Here is a 19214-nt window from a genome sequence, read left to right as displayed (position 1 = left end):
TCAGGACTCTGCTCGAGGAGGCACAAGGCCGGTGCTCATGGCACAAAACTCCCCCTAAGCAGAACCAGGTGGCAGTGTGTGCCTGTGGCCTCGCAGAGCCCGGTAATTAGGGCTTGCTGGCTGCGCTGTGGTGTGGACGCACATGCCTTTCTCCACTTCTAGCAGCTGTCCAACTGGAATTAGAACCGCTGACCAGAGGAGGTGGGGCCAGGAGGCACGGCCACCTTCAGGAGCCATCGCTGTGACCCCTCAACAGCTTTGCTGTCCTTTTCAGACTCCCTGGCCTGGGGGACACTTTCATGCCTCAGCCCAAAACTATGAGGCCTGGCTCCATAGCCCTGGACAAGGGGCAGAGCTTGGTAAGGCTAGTAGGGGGCCAGCTTGGTCATCACTGACAATGGGAGAGATTAATTTTGATTTTAAAGTCAGACTTTGACCACAGAGATATTTGGGAGAGAAGAGTATTCCAGAATGTACAGGTGTCCCCCCTCTCACGTCCCCCCCCCCCCCCCCCCACGGCAACAGACGATTAGCTAAGAGAGGATGAGACACGTGTTCCTGGGAACTCAAGCTACTTTGCTTTTGCAAGTTACTACATCCTTTTCTCACCTCTCCAAAGACACTCTTGTCCTCTCTGCTGCTGGGGAGCAGCTCCCCTTGAGCAGGGCATCAAGGCTGGAAGGAAGAACAAACAACTGCTGGTCTCAACCTGGGCTTTCCACACACCAGAGTGTGGTGGGGCTGTGGTCTGTGGACTGTGGTCTTTTTGTCTCCAATGTCTCCTCTACTCCCAACCAAGTGGAGGAGAGGGTTTTCTGGAATGAGCAAAAGGGAATCTGAGTCTTAAGGTAAGCACTGCTTCCTTGGTCACAAAGAGGGAATCTGTGTTCCAATGTCCCCATGCACTCTAGCCATCAAGACCTGTAGATGCTAGTGGCTACCTGGGTGGGCTCAGCCCTGGGGGAGGCCTTGTGGTTGGTGCAGTGTGCTGCTCACAGGCTGCCCCCGCCCCAATCCACTGAGCCCCGGTCATGCCAACCCCATGTATGTACCTCGCCCTAAGCCACGGGGAGGAGAGGGACAGGCAGAAAGCACTGGCACGGGGCCGTGGTCAGGGCCATCTGGGCTGTGAAACCGCTCTGGGGCACTGCTGAGGACATGGCAGGACAGAGCTTCAGTCTCTGAAAAGGCCCCTGTGGGGTGGGCTCCTCATCACCTAGACACATTATTTATGCCTTTGTTTATGAACAAGGGACATGTGGGTGCCACCAGCTTCCTCAAAGACAATACATCTTGTAAAATCTTTCAGACCCAAGAGTCTAGACCTGAGGGTCATCCTGGAGCTGGAACTTCGAGTCCTTAATGCTTGAGGCTGCTGGGGAGGGGGCAGGGCCACTGCTCCGAGGGTCCTCTGCCCAATCCAGCCCAGATGGGGGCCAAGGACTTGATGATGCCTCTTACCTCTGAGCTGCCACAAATCCTATGCTCTGCTAGCATGGCCTTGTGCTGGCTTCTGCAATCCCCCCCCCCCCCCCCCCCGCCCCAGCTCCTCACTCATGCCTGTCCCACACCAACCTCTCTGTGGCTGGTTCTTTACCTTAATCCCAGGGCCTAGGGAAGTATCTCGTATACACTAGGTACTCTCCAAATATATGTTTTTATCTGCAATTGTCTACTTTGTCTATGCAAGATCAATACCTCTATTTCCACAGCACTTTATGCTGTTTTCACAAGTCTTAGACTCCTCACTCTTCACATGAGCAAGGGGAGGCTCAGAGAGACTGGGTGACCCCTCTGAGCTCACAGACCAAGGACACAGACGTCCCGTCCACTGCTTTTTCCTCAGGTCATCTTGTGTAGCCTGCCCAAAGCTCCCTGAGGACTGGGCAGCAGGGTTTCCTGAGCGATGCCTGACCGAGGGCTCTGCTACAGTATTAGGGCCCCATAGAGCGCCTGCCCCGAGGCCACACTGGTATTGGGGTACAGGCCGCCGTGGTAGACTGCAACATCACTACAGTCCTTCTTCCCAACTGTCAAGGGCACCTCCTCCCTTCAGCAAGGGTTGCAGCAGCCACAGAGCCAAGGTCATTCATCTCAGCGACCTCAGAGGGACGGAGACTTTCCCAAGGACTGCTCCCTGCCCCGTGTCTGAATCTGGCCACACCGGGCAGGCAAACACATAAGGCCACCTACAGGCCTGGCTGGGCCGGGATACTTCTATAATCTTGGAAGTCTTATTTGCAGCCCTGGCTTAGCCTCTGCCTCTTTTCTGCTCAGGAATCAGAATTACCTGTATATCAGCACTTCCCCAAGGAAATGCTTCCTCTCATCTCTGTTGGGGCTCAGGCCCCCTCTGCGTCATCTCAGTGTTACCACTGGATGAGCACTGGTGCTGAGCACATTTATTTTTACTGCTCTAATCCCGACGGCTGCCCCGGGCACCACTCCTGCTTCTGGTAACTAGCTAAAGGCTCAAAGGTTCGGCCCATTTCACCTACAAACTTTTTTTTTGTTGCTGTTCTAATGCTATTGCTCCACCGGTTCAGAAGGGAGGGCAGAGCTTTCTGCAGAGCCATGGCCATCCTGACCCTCAGAACCTTGGTCTGAAAGCCTGCCCTGGGAGCTGCTGATCGGCAAGGGTATTTCCATCCTGAACTGAGTTGGGCAAAGAATCCAGGCCCCCTTTATGCTTATCCTGGTGAGTCCCATACTGTCAGAAAAAGCTCACTCAGTCTTGTTCAGCCAGTCCCATGGCCAGCCCGACTGTGGACAGAGCTCTTGGAGGGGCTGAGCCCCAAAAGAAAGATCTGGCTTCCTGCAGCTCTCTTGGTTCCTGTGCACCTGCTGGCTGGCTCCTGGCTTCAGCCTGGTGCCCCCACTAAGTCACGAGTGGGCACCTCTCATTGGCACCTCTGCTCCAGGAGTGCTCTTGGGGCCCAGACTCCCCAGGACCGCTTCCAGGCTCCTTGTGCTCCCATGGCCAAGGGCACGTGTAGGTCACAGCCAAGGGCATGTGTAGGTGGTAATAAAATGCTCAGGGAACAAACGAGGCATTTCAGAGAACTGATTTGCTTGGTGCTCCACAGACAATGTTGAGAGGAAAATGAGGCCTGTCTCTGGAGGTGGAAGTGGAGACAGCAGGTGGGCCCAGGAGTGGGGTTACAGTTCCCATGGCTTCCCTGTAGCTTATACCCACCGGAAGGCAGAGCATGACCTTGGCAGACAGAACCCAAGATGGCTTCAGCCAGCAGAATGGGACCTCTGGAGTCTGCTCTGATGAAACTCCTGCTTGCCTGCAGATGGTTATTGCTTAGACCTGACACGGGGTGATGATATGGCCAGGGCTCATTTGCTGGTCACCTGACAAATGAATACTCTTGTCCAAAGGCAGGCCACCTCACTCTCTCTAAATATGAAACCCGGTAGATTACAGAAAAAAAAAAATTCTCTCCTCCAGGCTGTTTCCACTGAACTAACACTTGTCTTATCACCCACTGGGATGTGGTATGTTGAGTCTGGCAGAGGTATTCATTAGCTAAGTGACTTTTAAAATATTGACTTACCGTTTTATGAACTAGGCTCAGAGTGGTTTAAATGGATATGTTCCTGTCCAGAGCCTCTGGGCTTCCCCAACATTATAATGTCTCTGCCTGGGCAACCTCCAGGACACACTGAGGCACCAGCTCTCCCTATGAAGGGTGGGTGAGGGCCAGCAGGGCGACTGCTGGTTTTTATCCCCACATCCACCCTCTGTCGGGCCAAGGAAAGCTCTCAGATATAGGCTGTGGGAAGACTCCAGTGCTTTCCGGGTGTTACCCTCAACTCGACCTTAGACCCAAGGCCAGAACAATCTGGATCAGGCCCTTTATCCCTCTAGGTGAGCTGGGTCAATGGTAAGTCAGACGGTGAGGCCAGCAGATGTCAAAGCTTGACTGGATCCAATGGTTTCACTTTCCTAAGCACCCACTCCAAGTTCATCCTGGGGAGCCCTGTTTAACGAGGATTTCAAGACGGCTCTAAGAAAATTGCACCCAGTACCCAGGATGCTGACCAGATTTCTGTGTCAGGATGGTTTTCTGGGAGCTTCTTTAAAGGTCATTCATGACCGGGAGGACTAGTCCATTCCATCCTGACCTCTCTCAGGGTAAGAACTGCTCTTGCTGGCAGAGGCTGCTGCACCCAGGGCTCCCTGGCCTCAAACTGTCCCCAACTGGAAGGAGGCCCTGTCCAATGCCCTAGGGGGTCTATGTAGCTCCCCGACTACAGCTATCCTCCCACGCCCATGCCTCTCATCTCTCCATGCAGCTACTGCAGGGGGCGAGTGACAGTGCCCCCCCACCCCCAAGTTAATGGTGTCATGCCAGTCCACTCACTAGCAAACCTCTGTGAGACTCAAGCCTAGTTCCTCATATGTCACATTTGTGTATTGGTGGTATTACTGCCAGATGTCAACAACAGAGAGACTGGTGCTAGTTTGACCCAGACTTCCTTGCAGACAGTGTGCAGATCTGGTGGTTCCACTGCCAACCCTACATACAGTGGGTGCTGCTCCTTGCTCTCCCCGGCTGTCTGCCTAGGAATGGTGACACTCACCCTGCCGAGTGTTGAAGCAAGCTGTGCTTCATACCCTGGCACTGAGTTCTGAGGAAGCAGCAGCATGGTCAGTGCACGCGAGGGCTGTGAGTGGAGGAGAGCCACCCGTGCCCGATCTCCTGGAGATATGGGGAGAGGCGTTCAGCATCGATGGGCAGAACCATGCTCCTTCTAGCCATAGTTCTCTCACTCCAACAAAGGCTGACAAGCTGGAACACAGAGCCCCGCTGAGCTCCTCTCCTAGCTCCTGTCCCTCGGCCTGCCACCTGCCACAGAGAAACGTCCCCCCCCCTCGGTGGGCTGGGGCCCTCCAGACCTTATACCCTGCAGGGCCTCCCACACGGACACCCCGACCTCATAGGCACCGGGCAGCATAGGCTTTCCCACGTGGGATGGGCACGGCACTGAGAGCCTGCTCTGCGCACACTGCGTACCTCTACCATGGCCTTTGTCACTGCTTGAGAATGTGGTTTTAGGTGCCCACTTCCCCAAAGGGCTGCGCACTTCAGGGAGGAGGGCCTTTCTCACTGCCTGTGTTGGGCATAGTAGCTGGCACCAGCAGTTGTCCAATAAGGTTTGGTGGATCAGGAAGGAAAGGTGTCTAGATCTGGGCTGAAAATGCCTGGCAACTGGTTCTCCAAGCCACAAAACACATGGGCAGGACCCATGGCTCATGTGCTAGGGAATCTCCTTGAGGTCACTTTCAGAGTTTGGAGGTGGGAACGGACCAATCTGGCACACAACACAATTCTGGGTAAAGGGGTTTCCTGTGGTTCCCCCACTCTGGTCCATCTTTCCCAGGGATCTGACCAGTGCTGGCCTCAGGCCTCCAGGGAGGCTGGGTGCGGATGGCAAGGACGGACCAGGAAGACAGGGACTCTCCCTGTGGACGGACAGCTTCGCTTTCTCACCGAGCATAGTGGCAGCAACAACCTCCTACTCCTTGTTTGTTAAAGTCCAGAGGGAAAGGTCGGGAGTCATCCACCACAAGCTGCCTGGCTAACCTGAGGCAGGTTAACCTCTGACCTCCACTCCCTACCCTGCACACTTTCCCTTGTAAGGATTAAATGAGATAAACCATTTAACCTGGCATGCTGTTAAGTAGTCCATAAATATTAATTATTATCACCATGAAGACCTTAAGGTGACAAGAGTCTGGTGCTGGTCAAAAAAAGAATGTTAGGAATACAGGACACAGGTTGCCTGGGTGACTCAGCAATGGAGTGTCTGCCTTTGGCTCAGGTGTGATCCTGGGGTCCTGGGATCAAGTCCTGCATCGTGCTCCCCTGCAGGGAGCCGGCTTCTCCCTCTCCCCATGTGTGTGTGTGTGTGTGTCTGTCTCTCATGAATAAATAAATAAAATCTGGAAAAAAAAAAAAAAAAGGAACACAGAACATGATGGAGGAAAAGAGCAGAAAGCCCCGGGGATGGTCATGCAGTATTTCTGGGCACCTGTGGCATTCCAGGCGTTGTGCTGGGGGCTGGGCAGGGACGGTGACCTTGCCCTTGGGTGCGGAGGGTGAACACACACTCACCCCCTATCCCCTGTCAGAATTTTCTTGGAGTCACAAGCTGGTTCTTCCCTGGGGCTCCCACAGCAGTGCTTTTAGCACTTGTGGCAGTGAGTCCCTCAGAAGTCTGAGGAGGGAGGTTTTACCCTCACTCTCACCCTCTACCCACGAAAACTTATGCATCTCATTGCAAGGAGTTCATGGGTCACCAAGCCAAAGGCAGGAACCTGCCTCGTGGGACCCACACCCGAGGACTGGTTCTGAGAAGACAAACGGGCACATAAACAACACGAGAGTTAAGTCTGATGACATGGGGAGCTGGACAACACGCCAGGAAGAAGGCCCACAGGAGTGAAGAATCCCTTCAGCTTCAGGCATGGAACACCGAGGAATCTGATGGTTTCTTGGGATGCTTATGACTCAAAAGCTGGTGGCCAGCTAGATGGTCTTTCATCTGCGCTGAAGAAGAATGTGAGGGAGCATGTGGAGGTGAAACTGGAGGCGGTGAGAAATAAGGAAGAGCCTCCTGACATGACAAATGCACCGCATGATTCAGTTCACAGCTGGTTTTACAAGCACCAATTTGTCGTGCTTCTTTGGAACTCAACTGCACGCAATCTAGAATATTCAAGCAAGGGGCAGAACCAGGAAACAAACACCAAAACAAAGCCGGTGAGTGGCCAACACAGGTGCAGGGGCTAGGCGTCCTCCTTTGCCCCTCACCGGGAGCCCTTCCTCCTCTTGAGCAACGGTTCTAAGCACCTGACTCAGCTCCCTGAGTCCACACCCCCCACGGGGCCTCATGCTCCTGGACAGCGGTGAAGTGACAACCGGCCCTGCTTGTAACCAGACACACAGGCAGATGGGGCGGCGACTCAGCAGGTTGAGTGACCACACATATTATGGAGTGTTTTGTGTGGGGAGAAAAGGCACGGCACAGCATGCTAGACCTCAAGGAAAACATTTTTATAGCACGATATAAACACTGTGAATAATCCCAGATTACTAGAAAGGGCTCCGTTTACGTCCAGTTAACACTACTAAAGCAAACGGTAGGTGTATAAACTTAAACTTTTGGTGCTTGGAAGAATGAATCTCTTTCCAGGTGAAAATAATGTTCCAGAGAATAGGTTAGAAGCTTCCAGATGACTCAGACATTAAGGTATTTATCTAAGGATCACAGCTGGCCTACCCCTGTACGACATGTCAATGAGAAGTGCAGTGTGAGGAAGCCACGTAAGAGTCTGGGCTCCTGGGACAGATAGTGGTGCCCCAGCATTCAGAGAGGGAGTTGGTGACGGGGGGCGGGGGGGGGGGGGGTGCTTGACGCCACTGCCTCTGTGCAGTGCGAGTACTTGTGCCTCTGTGCACTTGCGAGTACTCCCCGCAGCCCTTCAGTTACAGGTGATGTGAGCAGGGTCCTCAGCTCCAAGAAATTCACCACGTCCTCTGTCATCTCGGGCCACTCTCACGGTTGGTACTTGCCCCCTGTGAGGGTGGGTGACTGACTGCTTTGGGGATAGATGCCGTGTCTCACCTTGGAGCCTGGCCTAGCAGTGCCTGGCATGTCCTTGGGGCAGACATGGGGTCACATGAGGCTGGCCTAGGGGCAGCTCCAGGTCAGCAGAGGGGTTCATTCTGGGTCTGGGAGGCCTTGCTGTGCTGAGTTCTCAGAGCAGCTGCATATGTTGGCCACTTCCTGCCACTTGACTCAATGGCCAGGCGCGGGGAGCTTGCGCTGAGTCACTCTGTGAGATCTCTCGTCACCTGAGTGCCTGCCATGGAAGCAGTGTGCTCAGAAGAGAGAGTAAGTCGTGTTCAATTCCTCTTCAATAAATGAAGCAGCCTCTAAGTGATTTCTATTAATTGATGGCCTTTGTCATCAAGCACAGCAATCCCTTCAGGCTCTGGAGGCTTCCTGCCCAACCACCAAGAAAAAGCCACAATGCCCCAGAGAGCTGGGGAGTGGCAGTGAAGACGGATCAGGAACACTTCCCCGCAGAGAGCACAGCCAAACGCTGAGAGAGCCAAGCACGTTCTGGTTATTTGCCAGGCAGCTGTAGGAGGTGACAGCCACGGGCACCTTTCTTTAGGCTTGGAGCCAACACACAATCCTGTGGCTTGGTTTTCGTATGGGCTAGCCTCCCTGAGAGTACCTCAGGCCTCTGCGGCCTGGGCCGGGGCTCTGGACTTCCATGCACCCCAGACAGGATGTTTATGCAGAGGCACTTGCTACTCTAAGTATCTGAACATGCCCTAGAGTCCGGAGCAGCACACCAGCATGGAGGGAGCTGGAGGTCATACCCCACATGCCAGAAACTGGCCTAGTCATCAAACGGGATTGGCCTCAATGTTGCCAGCCTCTTCTAGAACCCCCCTAAAGTCTTGGAAAGGGACAGGCCTCCTTGGGTTTAAAAACTGCCCAGCTGAACTATCAGCTCATAAAACTAGCCTTCGAGGCCAAAGAGAAGTCTTCCTTCCAGAGATGCAGAGAAAGAGGCAGGAGTCATGCCAGAACATTCTGAAAAAGGTATGGATACAGCAGGTAGACATACAGAGAAAACAAATCTGTTAATTCTCTCTCCTAGGTCAAAGCATGTCACCGCATGCTAAAAAGCATCTGGAAATAAAAAATAACTGAAGGGCTCCGAGTCATGCTGGGTTGCTGCAGCCCCAGCAGGTGCCCCAGAATGTAGAGACTGTGGTCTGTTGCAGAAGATGCATAAAGGAAAGGCAGAGCTGTACAAAGGACATTGAGCTCCAGAAGGAGAAAAAGTTGTTTGCTTAATGTAACCCTGTGTTAAATTAACCAAAGAAACATCTATTCTTTGTTATAAGGTCTTTGAGAGTTTCAAAGTATTCAGTTTCGAGAGTTCTTGGTGTCCTAGAATTTTCTGTCTTGCAGGGAAATCTCCCTGGTCATCCTTGGGTAGTTATTTGGGCTGCAAAAGGAGAGGTGTAAGAATAATGGGGACATTCTTACTGAGGCTTGGGCCCAGGGAGCCCCTGCCAGCCCCAGGGCCTATTTGGGTTTAGTTCTCTACCCTCCCTGTCCTCTGTCTTCCCCTCTCCACATCTCAGCGGGGAAAGATTCTGTGCATCTGCACAAGATTCAGAATCTTCAAATTGGGACAGCTGACACTGCAAAGGGCTTTAATATACAAGGTTCTACTCCACAACCCGAGCCACCTGATGGGAGGAAAGCCTTCAGTCTCCACGTCCTATCCCCTGGCATCAGATAAGAGCTTGAGTGGCAGGAGCCTGAGAAGGCCCTGGCCTGGTGGGTGGCTCAACCAGGTGGCTGAGGAGAGATGCAGGTGCAGCCCTTCAGGGTCTCAGGCAAACCGGGAGGGCGCCTTTCAGCGTGAGACTCCCAGCTGCCCACATTTGCGTCCATGGCAACAGAAGTCAGAGAAAGGTGGGATGGGGAAGAGGACAGTGATATAAGGGGATTTGGAGGCAGAGGAAGAAGATGTTACATGTATCTGTGAGGTAGTTTAACAATGCTTCTCCAGGGAATCTGTGACAAAAGTGATAGTTTTGTGACCTTGGAGATTTCTCATTCAATATTCTAGCAGGCAATCTGGGAGGGGTGAGAATAATTTGGGGCTTTGGGTCTGACACATCTGTTTGAATCCCTGGTCAGCTATAGGTCCTTCTGTAAAGTGGACAAGGCAAAATATTCCTCACAAAGTTACAATGAGACACAGTCTTGGGATAAACATCAATTTCTGTTCTCTTAAAACACTGATTTCATTCACCCAGCTCTTAGCCTACAAACTACCACTGCCACATTTCAAACCTAAAAGTATTTCCATACTGAAAGCTCATCTTGGGGAAAAGTAAAATCAGGTGTATATAAAAGGTAAGATTTCATAATCTTATGGGAGCTTGTGGCAAAAACTCCTTTCTGAGATCAGGAATAAGACATGGATGTCTGCTCTCATCACTTCCATTAAACACTGTACAGCACAATAATGCAAGGAAAAGAATTATATGGTGTGAGCATCAGGAAGGAAAAAAGTAAAACTGTTACTACTTGTGGATGACAGGACTGGGTATAAAAAAAAATCAAAAAGGACTTATAAATTATTTGGGTTTTATAAATAAATTTAGCAAGATCAATGGATACAGGATCAATACAAATAAGTTGTATTTCCACAAGTCGGCAACAAGGAAAAAAGGAAATTTATAAATACCACTTAAAACAGTATGATAAATGATCAAATGCCTAGGAGGAACCCAATACAAAATTAAGACTTCTACATAGAAAATTATAAGACAGTATTGAGACAAATTAAAGAAGACATAAAGAGCAGGATATACCATGTCTGTGGAGTAGGATATTCAGTATCCTAACAGTATCATAAAATCCCAAAAGGATTTGTGGATGCAAAGTAATCTCAATGTAAATCCCAGCAAGGTTGGGTGCATGTGTGTAGCAACTGACAAACTGACCCTAACATTATTAAATATGGGAACGGAAAGGGGCAAGAACAGCCTAGAAGAGGAACAAGGTGGGAGTGTCTAGCTCTACTGGAGATCAAGACTTTTAACAAAGGTACAATAATTGAGACGGTGTGGCATTGGCACAGGAGCAGACATACAGAGCATGAAGTGAAACAGACCCCCTGACAAAGGTGGTACTGTGCTTCAGCAGGAAAGTCTCTTCAACAAATGATGCTAGGTCAACTACATAAATTCATGGGAAAAATGAAACTTGCTGTACCATATTCCAAAATCAATTCTAGCTACATTATAGATATAAGATCGAGAATGTAATAGAATAGAGCTTCTAAAATTAATGTAGGAAAAGTTTGATGGTGAATTTTGTGTCAACTTGCCTGGCCAGGGAATGCCAGGATTAAACATCATTTCTAGCGTATGTATGAGGGTGTTTCCAGCATGGGTATAAGCACTTGAGTCAGTGAAGTCTATAAAATAGACTGCCTTCCCAAAGGTGGGTGGGCATCATTTGCTCTGCTGAAGGCCTGAATAGAACAAAAGTCAGAGGAAAGAGGAATTGATCCCTTTTTCTGTCTTATTGTTTGAGTGGGGGCATCTTATCTCCTCTTCTCCTGCCCTCAGACTGGAATTTATACCATCGACTTTCCTGGTTCTTAGATCTTCAGATTCCACTAAATCACCACCAGTTTTCCTGATCCTCCAGCTCGCAGATGGCAGATCATGGGACTTCTCAGCCTCATAATCACATGAGCTGATTCCTCCTAATAAATCTCATTTTATACAAATATATTGATATATAAATATACTGGTTCTGGTTCCCTGGAGAACCCTAACACAAGCAAGTCTTCAGGATTTTGATACAGATTTCTTAAATGGGATATAAAAGAATTAACAATAAAGAAAAAGATTGATACACTGAACTATATTGAAATGGGGAACTTCTGTTCATTAAAACTCTACCAAAGAGAGTAAAAAAGCAAGCTACTGATTAGAAGATATTTGCAACATGTATAACCAACAAATGACTCGTAATTAAAATAGAACAATAAATCAACAAGAAAACCAGAAAACCCAGTAGAAAAATATACTTGAAACTTGAAAAGACACACTACAGAATGGACAATAAACATGAAGTCTCATACACTGCTGGTGGGTTAAGCCGGGAAACCACTTGGGAAAATTGCCTGGCAGTGTCCACTAAGGTGGATATTTTTTCTATGATTCAGCAACTTCACTCCTAGGTATACACTCAGTGATGTATAATAACCCCAGACTGGAAGCAACCCAATGTCTGAATCATGTAGACTGGACGACACGTGACGGATTCATACAATGTAAAGTCTTCCAGCAATGAGAACAAACAGATGTAGCTAGATGCAGCAACAAAGATGAATGCTAACAACATAATGCTGAAAGAAAAAAAAATCAAACATGGAAGAGAGTATATGGGGATGTGGGGCCAAACAAATCTGTAAGTGTTAGAAGCTGTGATGGTGGATTCCTTCCTGGAGGAGAGCAGGGTATGGGGGAAGCTCCCAGGCACTGAGATGTTCCATTTCTTGATTTGAGTAATACTTATATGGGTGTGTTCATTTCTACTCTTTGAACTAGATGCATAGGATTTGTGGGCTTTTCTCTGTGTACATCATGGTTGACAAAAATAAGTTTTACAGGTGAGCTTACCGTAAAAATCTATTTTCCAGTGCATGTGCTATGGAAGAAAACAGCAGAATGGAGCCCCCCTTCCATGTTGAGACATTGATTCATGTGCCTGTGCGAGTGCACTAATGAGTCTGCACAATCTCCCCACTGTTGCTGGGTCCAACACTCTTACTCTGATGGGTTCTGGACTTAGAAAGCCAGCAGGAGGGGCCCCTGGGTGGCTCAGTCAGTTAACCATGTCTGACTTTTGGTTTCAGCTCAGGTAATGATCTCAGGTCTTGGGATAGAGCCCCACATTGGGGTGTGCACTTAATACGGAGTCTGCTTGAGATTCCCCTGCTTGCAGTTTGTGCTCTCTCTCAAAGAAATAAACAAATAAAATATTTAAAAAGGAAAAAGAAATCAAGGCAGCAAGAGTCGAGCAGCTAGAGATTCCTCTTTGGGCTGAGTACTCTGGCCCACAGCATGGGAAACCACTGCTCACGCAATCCAGTGCTCTAAAACCTGACTTCATGCTCCCTTCCTCCCCCATTCTCTCAGTGGGCAGAAAAAGGGTGCTGATTGCACACGGCTGACCAGGAGTTTCTCTCTGCCCTGGCCAGCTGTGGCTTGCATTACATCTGCAGGAGACTGGGTGACTGTAACCCAAAGGTCACGTAGGCAGCGCAGGAGGCAGCCACGCTGACCCAGGCCTTGCTGTCCTCCCTGCCGGGGGCCCAAGGGCAGTTTCAGCATTTCTCTGTGTTGCTGAGCCAGCCCCTGCCTCTGCCTGAATCATTTGGTGGATACTGTATCCCAGGGAGAAGGCTACTTGCCTCCACCTCCCGTTTATAGCTTGATCTTGGGCAGGACGCCGCTCAGGGAATCGGTTCCCCTCTCTGTAAAATGAGAGTGTTGATCCTGGCTTCCCTTTCTATAGGGAGAGATGAAGTCAAATGTACACTGCAGTGTTGGCATCCAACGTATGGATGCTGTGTGGAGTGAGGCAGTGGGAGGGACCAGCGAACCACCCACCATCTCTCTGCATGGTGCGAAAGAGGGAGAAGCGTACCCCCCTACCCCCCATCACCATCTTGACTGGGGCAGCCTGAGCTGGAGTTGTGGCTGCACCGCACAGTGCCCAACACTCACGGCTGTGATGGGAAACGGTGAGCTCACACCTGTACTGGACGTAGCCAACCCCAACACGCATGCTGCAGCTGCAGGCCTGCTCCCGTGAGGTCACCCCTGGCACCTGTCTCTGGTTGCAATGCCTCCAGCTCCCCATTCTCCTAACTGAGGGCTTCACTGGGAACAAGAAAGGCTTTCTTCATTCAGTTGGACCTGGCAGTGTCGGTGGGAGGTCTGGGGGCTCTCAGGTAACGTCACCACTTAGCCCGAGGAGCTGGCAGGAGGTCCAAGGTGCGGACACAAGGTGTCATTTCCAAAGCACTGGGAAGTGTTGGTGTTGGTTTGAAGTCGTTAAGGCTGCTGGGAAACACCTCCTCTGCTTATTTGAGGTGAAGGAAGAGAACAAGAATCAAGCAGAGTGGAGACAAATTATCGGGGTTTTATCTGGGAACCCCTGCTCTCTTGCCCGCCCCAGTGTGGCAGCCATGGAAAGGCGCCTCTCAGACCTCCAGCCACAGGAGCATAAACCACCCTACAGCTGGGCTGCAGCCTCTCCAAGCCACCACTGCACTGGTGCCGAGGTGCACTTCCCCGGGGTTGCTCTGGCAGGTGACTTTAGCTCCATGGCTTCCCATGGACCTGGCTGCAGCCCGAGTCTCTCCCTAGCCAGGCCTCCTCCTTCCACCTCCTCCACAGGGGCCGAACTGTGTGGAGGGCTGCAGACTGTCTCCCTGCCCTCTCCTGCCGCCTTCTCTTCTGATGCTGCCCTGGCCTCTGCTTGTCGGCAGATGTGAACAAACACAAGCAGTGTCGCAGTGGATAAAAGAAGACAGGCAGAGTGTCCCCTGCCTCCTTTCCGGCAGCCACGGCCCTGACTAGGACTAAATGCCAGTATGACAGTCCTGCTGGGGGAGTGCTGGGCCTGATAAGAGAGGAAAGAGATTATATACCATGAGCAAGACTTAGCCGGCAGGATTTGAGGGCTTAATCAAAGGGGCCAGGAGATCAGACAAGATGAGCAAGAATTCATGGACTTAGGGTATTTCATGGGATGTGCAACTGAGCACCCTGGCAAAGGGCCTAGACACACTGCTCCTGGGGTGCTCCTCAGAAGCCCAGAGTGAGTGATAGCTAAGGCTGAGAGAAGTGGGAAGGCATGAACTGCCCTGGCAGACAGCAGAGGAAGGAGTAAAGAGGCTGAGGGAAGGGGCCATGCTGGACTGGAAGTACTGCTGAGGTCAGAAGACCCCGCAGAGACCTCTGTTCACTCAGGGCCTCTGTGGGAGGACACTCCTTCACCACCATCATCCACAATGCACTAGGAGAGGAAGATCAATCATTAAGGAGTTTGCTGGTACCATGCCTCTGTAGGCTACAGAGGACAGCAGGAGAGGCCATCACAGAGCTGGGCTCTAATGCTCCTGGGGATGACGCTGCCTGAGGTATTAGAGGCCAGCAGTAATGTGGCACCGGCCCCTCTGAACTGCCAGTGCCGGCTACTGCTAGGATTCTTCAGACTCCTAAGTGTGCAGTGGCCAGGAGATGACAGGAGCAGTCACCATGGGGGTAAAGGGAGGGATAACCCACTCTGATCAGAGGAGGGGCAGGCGGAGGTATGTGGAACTCAGGGGCACCTTCTGGTGCTCCCTTGCCCCACTGTGAGTGGACACACAGGCATGTGCCAACCCTGGCTTGAGAAGGATATGACAGCCAAGAGCTTGGAAACCTCATGAGGCAGGTTTGGGTCAAGCCACCAGCTAAGCTGCCAAGACCTGCTGAGGCTCTGGGTGAGGGTGAGAAAAATCTGAAAGGGACAGTGGGGGAGAGGGAGGGGAGGACCAGTAGGGGCCCCAGGTTCCATTCCCTGATGGAGGCGGTAGTTTGTCCCATTGACTTCTCCTTTCAAAGCTCCTCCTTTCAAAGAGAGGCCCACAGGAACCACAGAGGGGTTGCTCCCCAGGTAGTGGAGCACAGAGGCCGACACATGTAGTACAAGGGGTGGGCTGTGGCCATGAGAAGACCTGGGTCACTCCAAGCACAGCAGGGATCTTGAGGCAGGCCGGCTTCCATGGGATGTGAGATTCCTCCAACAAACAAGGCTGGTTTGAGGCCTAAGATTTCTTGGAATCATGCTGCAGGCTGAGCCTCTACCTGCCAGCCCTCCTTTCCTCGCTCCCTGCTTCACGGGGGCAGGTGCCATGGCCTGCAGCCCTGCATCCCCCTGTGCATCTCTTGCATGCTAATCCTGACTGGGAGGCTACTAGTCAGTGGACCTGAGCTCACCTGTCATACCTGTCATGTCCTCTATGAGGTAAACATGAGAACAGAAAGAGAACCCGGTGTGATGCTAAGCTCTCTGACCCTTGGTCTGCTGTGATGGTGCCAAGAGCATCCTGAGACCAAAGCAAGGATGCTGACTGAGCAGGCCAGTCCCCTGGGCAGGCCTGCATGTGGGGGAGCCCCCAGGTTCAGAAAGCACCATTTGCTCAGAGGCTAGGGGAAAGAAGCCAGGTGGCCCCAGGACCCTGCCTGAGCTCTGTTGCCAGAAGGGCCAACAACCTGAGTGATGAAGTGCCCACGGGTTGCGGAGAGCAGAGGACTTGAGGACTGGCACTGCCCTCTCCTCTGGAAGGCTGCAGTGCTGCTGTCTTCAACACGGGTTTACAAAGATGGGAAGGCACCTCAGCTGAGGAAAATCAGTCCCGCAGGGAAGCTTTCTCAGACACCTCTAGATGTTGGCTATTTGATATGGGTTTCAAGGTGCCAAAATGAGTTATCTAGCAAGTCAGGAAAAAACAAAAGATTTAGTTTCATTAAGTTTAGCAAATGAACCTGTCCCAATAGTAAGATGGAGGTGGGGGAACTGGCTGTGGGAGTGAGGTAGTCCCCGGACCAGGGCGAGGCCTGGCTGCCCACAGCGGGAGGAGAGGGCACTGCGAAGTCACAGCCAGGGTCTGCCGGGACCCAAGGCATGAGCCACGCAGGCATGTACAAGGGTGACAACCGCGCTCAATAACTGTTGACACAGCCACATCACACATGACCTCATTTCATTCTCCCCCAGACCTGAGATGTATGGTCATCATGTTCCTAATGGAGAGGCTGCATCCCAGAGAGGACAATGACCTGCCCTGGAGAAGACTGACAAGACACAGGTTTGTGATGAGAGGTCAGGAGCCCATTGTATCAGACCATGCGGTCTGCTCCCCCAGGGGTCCACAGGGATTGCCAGAATTGAGAGAGAGCTTTTAGGGCAGACCTGCCAAGGAGAGGCTAGAACTAGAAGCTACCCCCTCCCTCAGCTCCAAGATTTAAGTTGTGGAGAGAAAGGCAGGTGGTATGAAGGCACAGCATGGGCTTTGGAACTGGCTAGTATTGGGGTAAAATCCAGGCTCTGCTCTTGACCATGGTGTGACCTTGAGCAGGTTAACCTCCCTCTTTAAAAAAGAAAATCTATAAAATTATGAAGATAAGATCTGTCTTGAATAGCTTTGGAACTAGAAATAACCCAGATAAGCCTGTAGCCTCATGTTGGTGATTTGTGGGCATTCAGAAGCTGGTAGTTCCTGTCACTATCACACTGCAAGGTTCAGAAACTTGAGCGGTCACTGACAAAGTGTCTGGCATATTTAATCCTCATCATAATTATTACTATGCCTCACTCTCAGGCAAAACACGGTAGGCAGTTGATATAAATGACTATAATCACTACTATATTTACAGAGTTAAATCAAATTTTTATAGCTTCTTTCTTCTACATGTTAGTTCAGAATTCATAAACTATCCAAGGAGACAGTTTTCCCTGATGTCAGGAGCAATTTAATCCTCATCGTAATCCTACAACGAGTAAAAAGACAAAGGGGGGAAAGAGATTTGACTCCCCAGTAGCCAGGTTCCCTCTCTAAAAGATTAGAGGTCCCCCCACCCACTTCCTTCATCAGGTATTATTTGCCAGGTCCTGGGCTAGGCATGAGAGACGCTGAGGTGAATAAAACAAGGCCCTGACCTTATAAGGGCCCAGCACCATGGGGGTAGCAGCAAGTGAACAAACCATTGCCTGAACTGCACCGTGCTCAGTGCTGGAGAACTGGACAGGTGAGCTGCAGGACCATGGAGAAGGGGCAGTGGCTTCAGCCTCTAGTGCCTGCTATTAGGGGCTGGAATGCTTCCTGGAGGAAGTTTGTTAGGGGCTGGAATGGTTTCCCAGAAGACGTAATACCTAGCTAAGAGTGGAAAGAGAGAAAGGGGCTACCCAGATGGGTGGGGAGAGGGCTGTAGGAAAAGGTGGGGATCTAGAAACAGGGAGCAACCCGGTCACACAGAGACATGTTGCACATGAGAGAAGGTGGTCTGGTAGGCGTGGGATGCAGGGAATGCTGCAGCAGGTGGGGGCCCAGCCCCTCCCACTAGCCCAGGGCCTCTGAGGGCCTCTGGAGTGTTCAGTTAGCTCTGCAGCCTTGGTGCAGAGGACTATACTGGTCCCTCGTGGAAACTCTCCGAATGCTTGAAGAATGCGTGAGTGGTGGTCAGATTTGCATTTTAAAAAGTTCATTCAGACTTCGGGTTCTGACAAGATGGTGGACTAAGCTGATGTGGGCCTCTTTCCTGACACGAACACAGAGAAATGATGGATAAAATATATGGGAAGAATATTTAAATATAAAACTGAGCATGGAGAATAATGGGACAATGCCCAGGTAGCTGAAATAAAGAGGAAACCAAGTCAAAGCCAGAATCGTTACCATGGCAACTGGAGCTGGGATTATCAGACTCTGATATAGTTACAGGAGCTGGGATTTCTTTCTTTTTTTTTTAAATTTTTATTTATTTATGATAGAGAGAGAGAGAGAGAGGCAGAGACATAGGCAGAGGGAGAAGCAGGCTCCATGCACCGGGATCCCGATGTGGGATTCGATCCCGGGTCTCCAGGATTGTGCCCTGGGCCAAAGGCAGGCGCCAAACCGCTGCGCCACCTAGGGATCCCAGGAGCTGGGATTTCAATGTCCACTGGAGGAAGAAGAACTGGCCAGGGAACTGGACTTAAGAGCCTCGCAGAAAGCCAGGAATCCAGGAAGGGCTGTTGGTCTTTATTTTATATTTTTTTATATTTTATATTATTTTATATTTATTTGTTCTTGAGACACAGAGAGAGAGGCAGAGACTTAGGCAGAGGGAGAAGCAGGCTCCTTACAGGGAGGCCGAAATGGGACCAATCCCCGGACCAGGATCACACCCTGAGCTGAAAGCAGACACTCAACCGCTGAGCTACCCAAGCGTCCTTGGCTGCTGGTCTTTAAACAGGGACCAGGAAGACCTTTCTCACAACCCAGAGGGTATCTGTATGTGGTGTGGAGCAGAGGTTTCTCCTTTGCAGAAAGGAGATCCCCATCCTGTGCTGCATGGGTGGGGATAGAGGCTGAATACACGCTACCCAGGTACTGAGAATCCTGAGCCAAGCAGTTCATGACAAACCAGCTTGGCCTCTGGAACTCCTGGGGTCTTGGCAGAACAAATGCCAAGGTGATGAAAACACATATCCACAACCCATGGCTCCCATGGTGTAAACAATCCCTTAAGACAGTCTCTTGATAAAAAGGAACAAATCACATGAAGAAATGAACCACCATGAAGGCAAGGCAACAGACACAAGACATGGGAGAACTGGTACCCTTAAACTAGAAATAATCAAACACTCTCAAAGATGCTATATGTGTCATCAAAATAAACGAGTTGAAAGGAATAGAAATCATGATTAAAAACTAGGACACTGAAAAACAAAAAACAAAACTTAATAGGCTGATTTAAAAAAGCTCCAAATAGAAGTTCTAAATATTAAAAAAAAACCCCTCAAGTTTGGAAGGAGTATTGAAC

The 19214-nt window shown here is 50.6% G+C and overlaps 1 protein-coding gene across 9 annotated transcripts in view; it reads right to left on the bottom strand.

Moving 5' to 3' along the window:
• The window catches only part of DIS3L2 (DIS3 like 3'-5' exoribonuclease 2), a 346474-nt gene that overhangs the window by 20863 nt on the left and 306397 nt on the right, over positions 1-19214 (bottom strand). For 8 of the 9 annotated variants that reach the window (XR_007405942.1, XR_007405943.1, XM_049101307.1 and 5 more), the window contains one exon: positions 610-675. The exons of the other annotated variant lie outside the window; for it this stretch is intronic. Coding sequence is in view for 6 of the 8 variants with exons in the window: in XM_049101307.1 (XP_048957264.1) it covers positions 610-675 (66 nt within the window). In the remaining 2 variants the exon portion in view is untranslated. The remainder of the gene's footprint in view (positions 1-609; positions 676-19214) is intronic. 9 annotated transcript variants of the gene reach the window in all.

Source organism: Canis lupus, chromosome 25 (assembly GCF_003254725.2).
Source record: "Canis lupus dingo isolate Sandy chromosome 25, ASM325472v2, whole genome shotgun sequence".
NCBI classification, from domain to species: Eukaryota; Metazoa; Chordata; class Mammalia; order Carnivora; family Canidae; genus Canis; species Canis lupus.
Note: the sequence above shows the minus strand (reverse complement) of the source record. Positions and strands in the feature narration are given on the sequence as shown.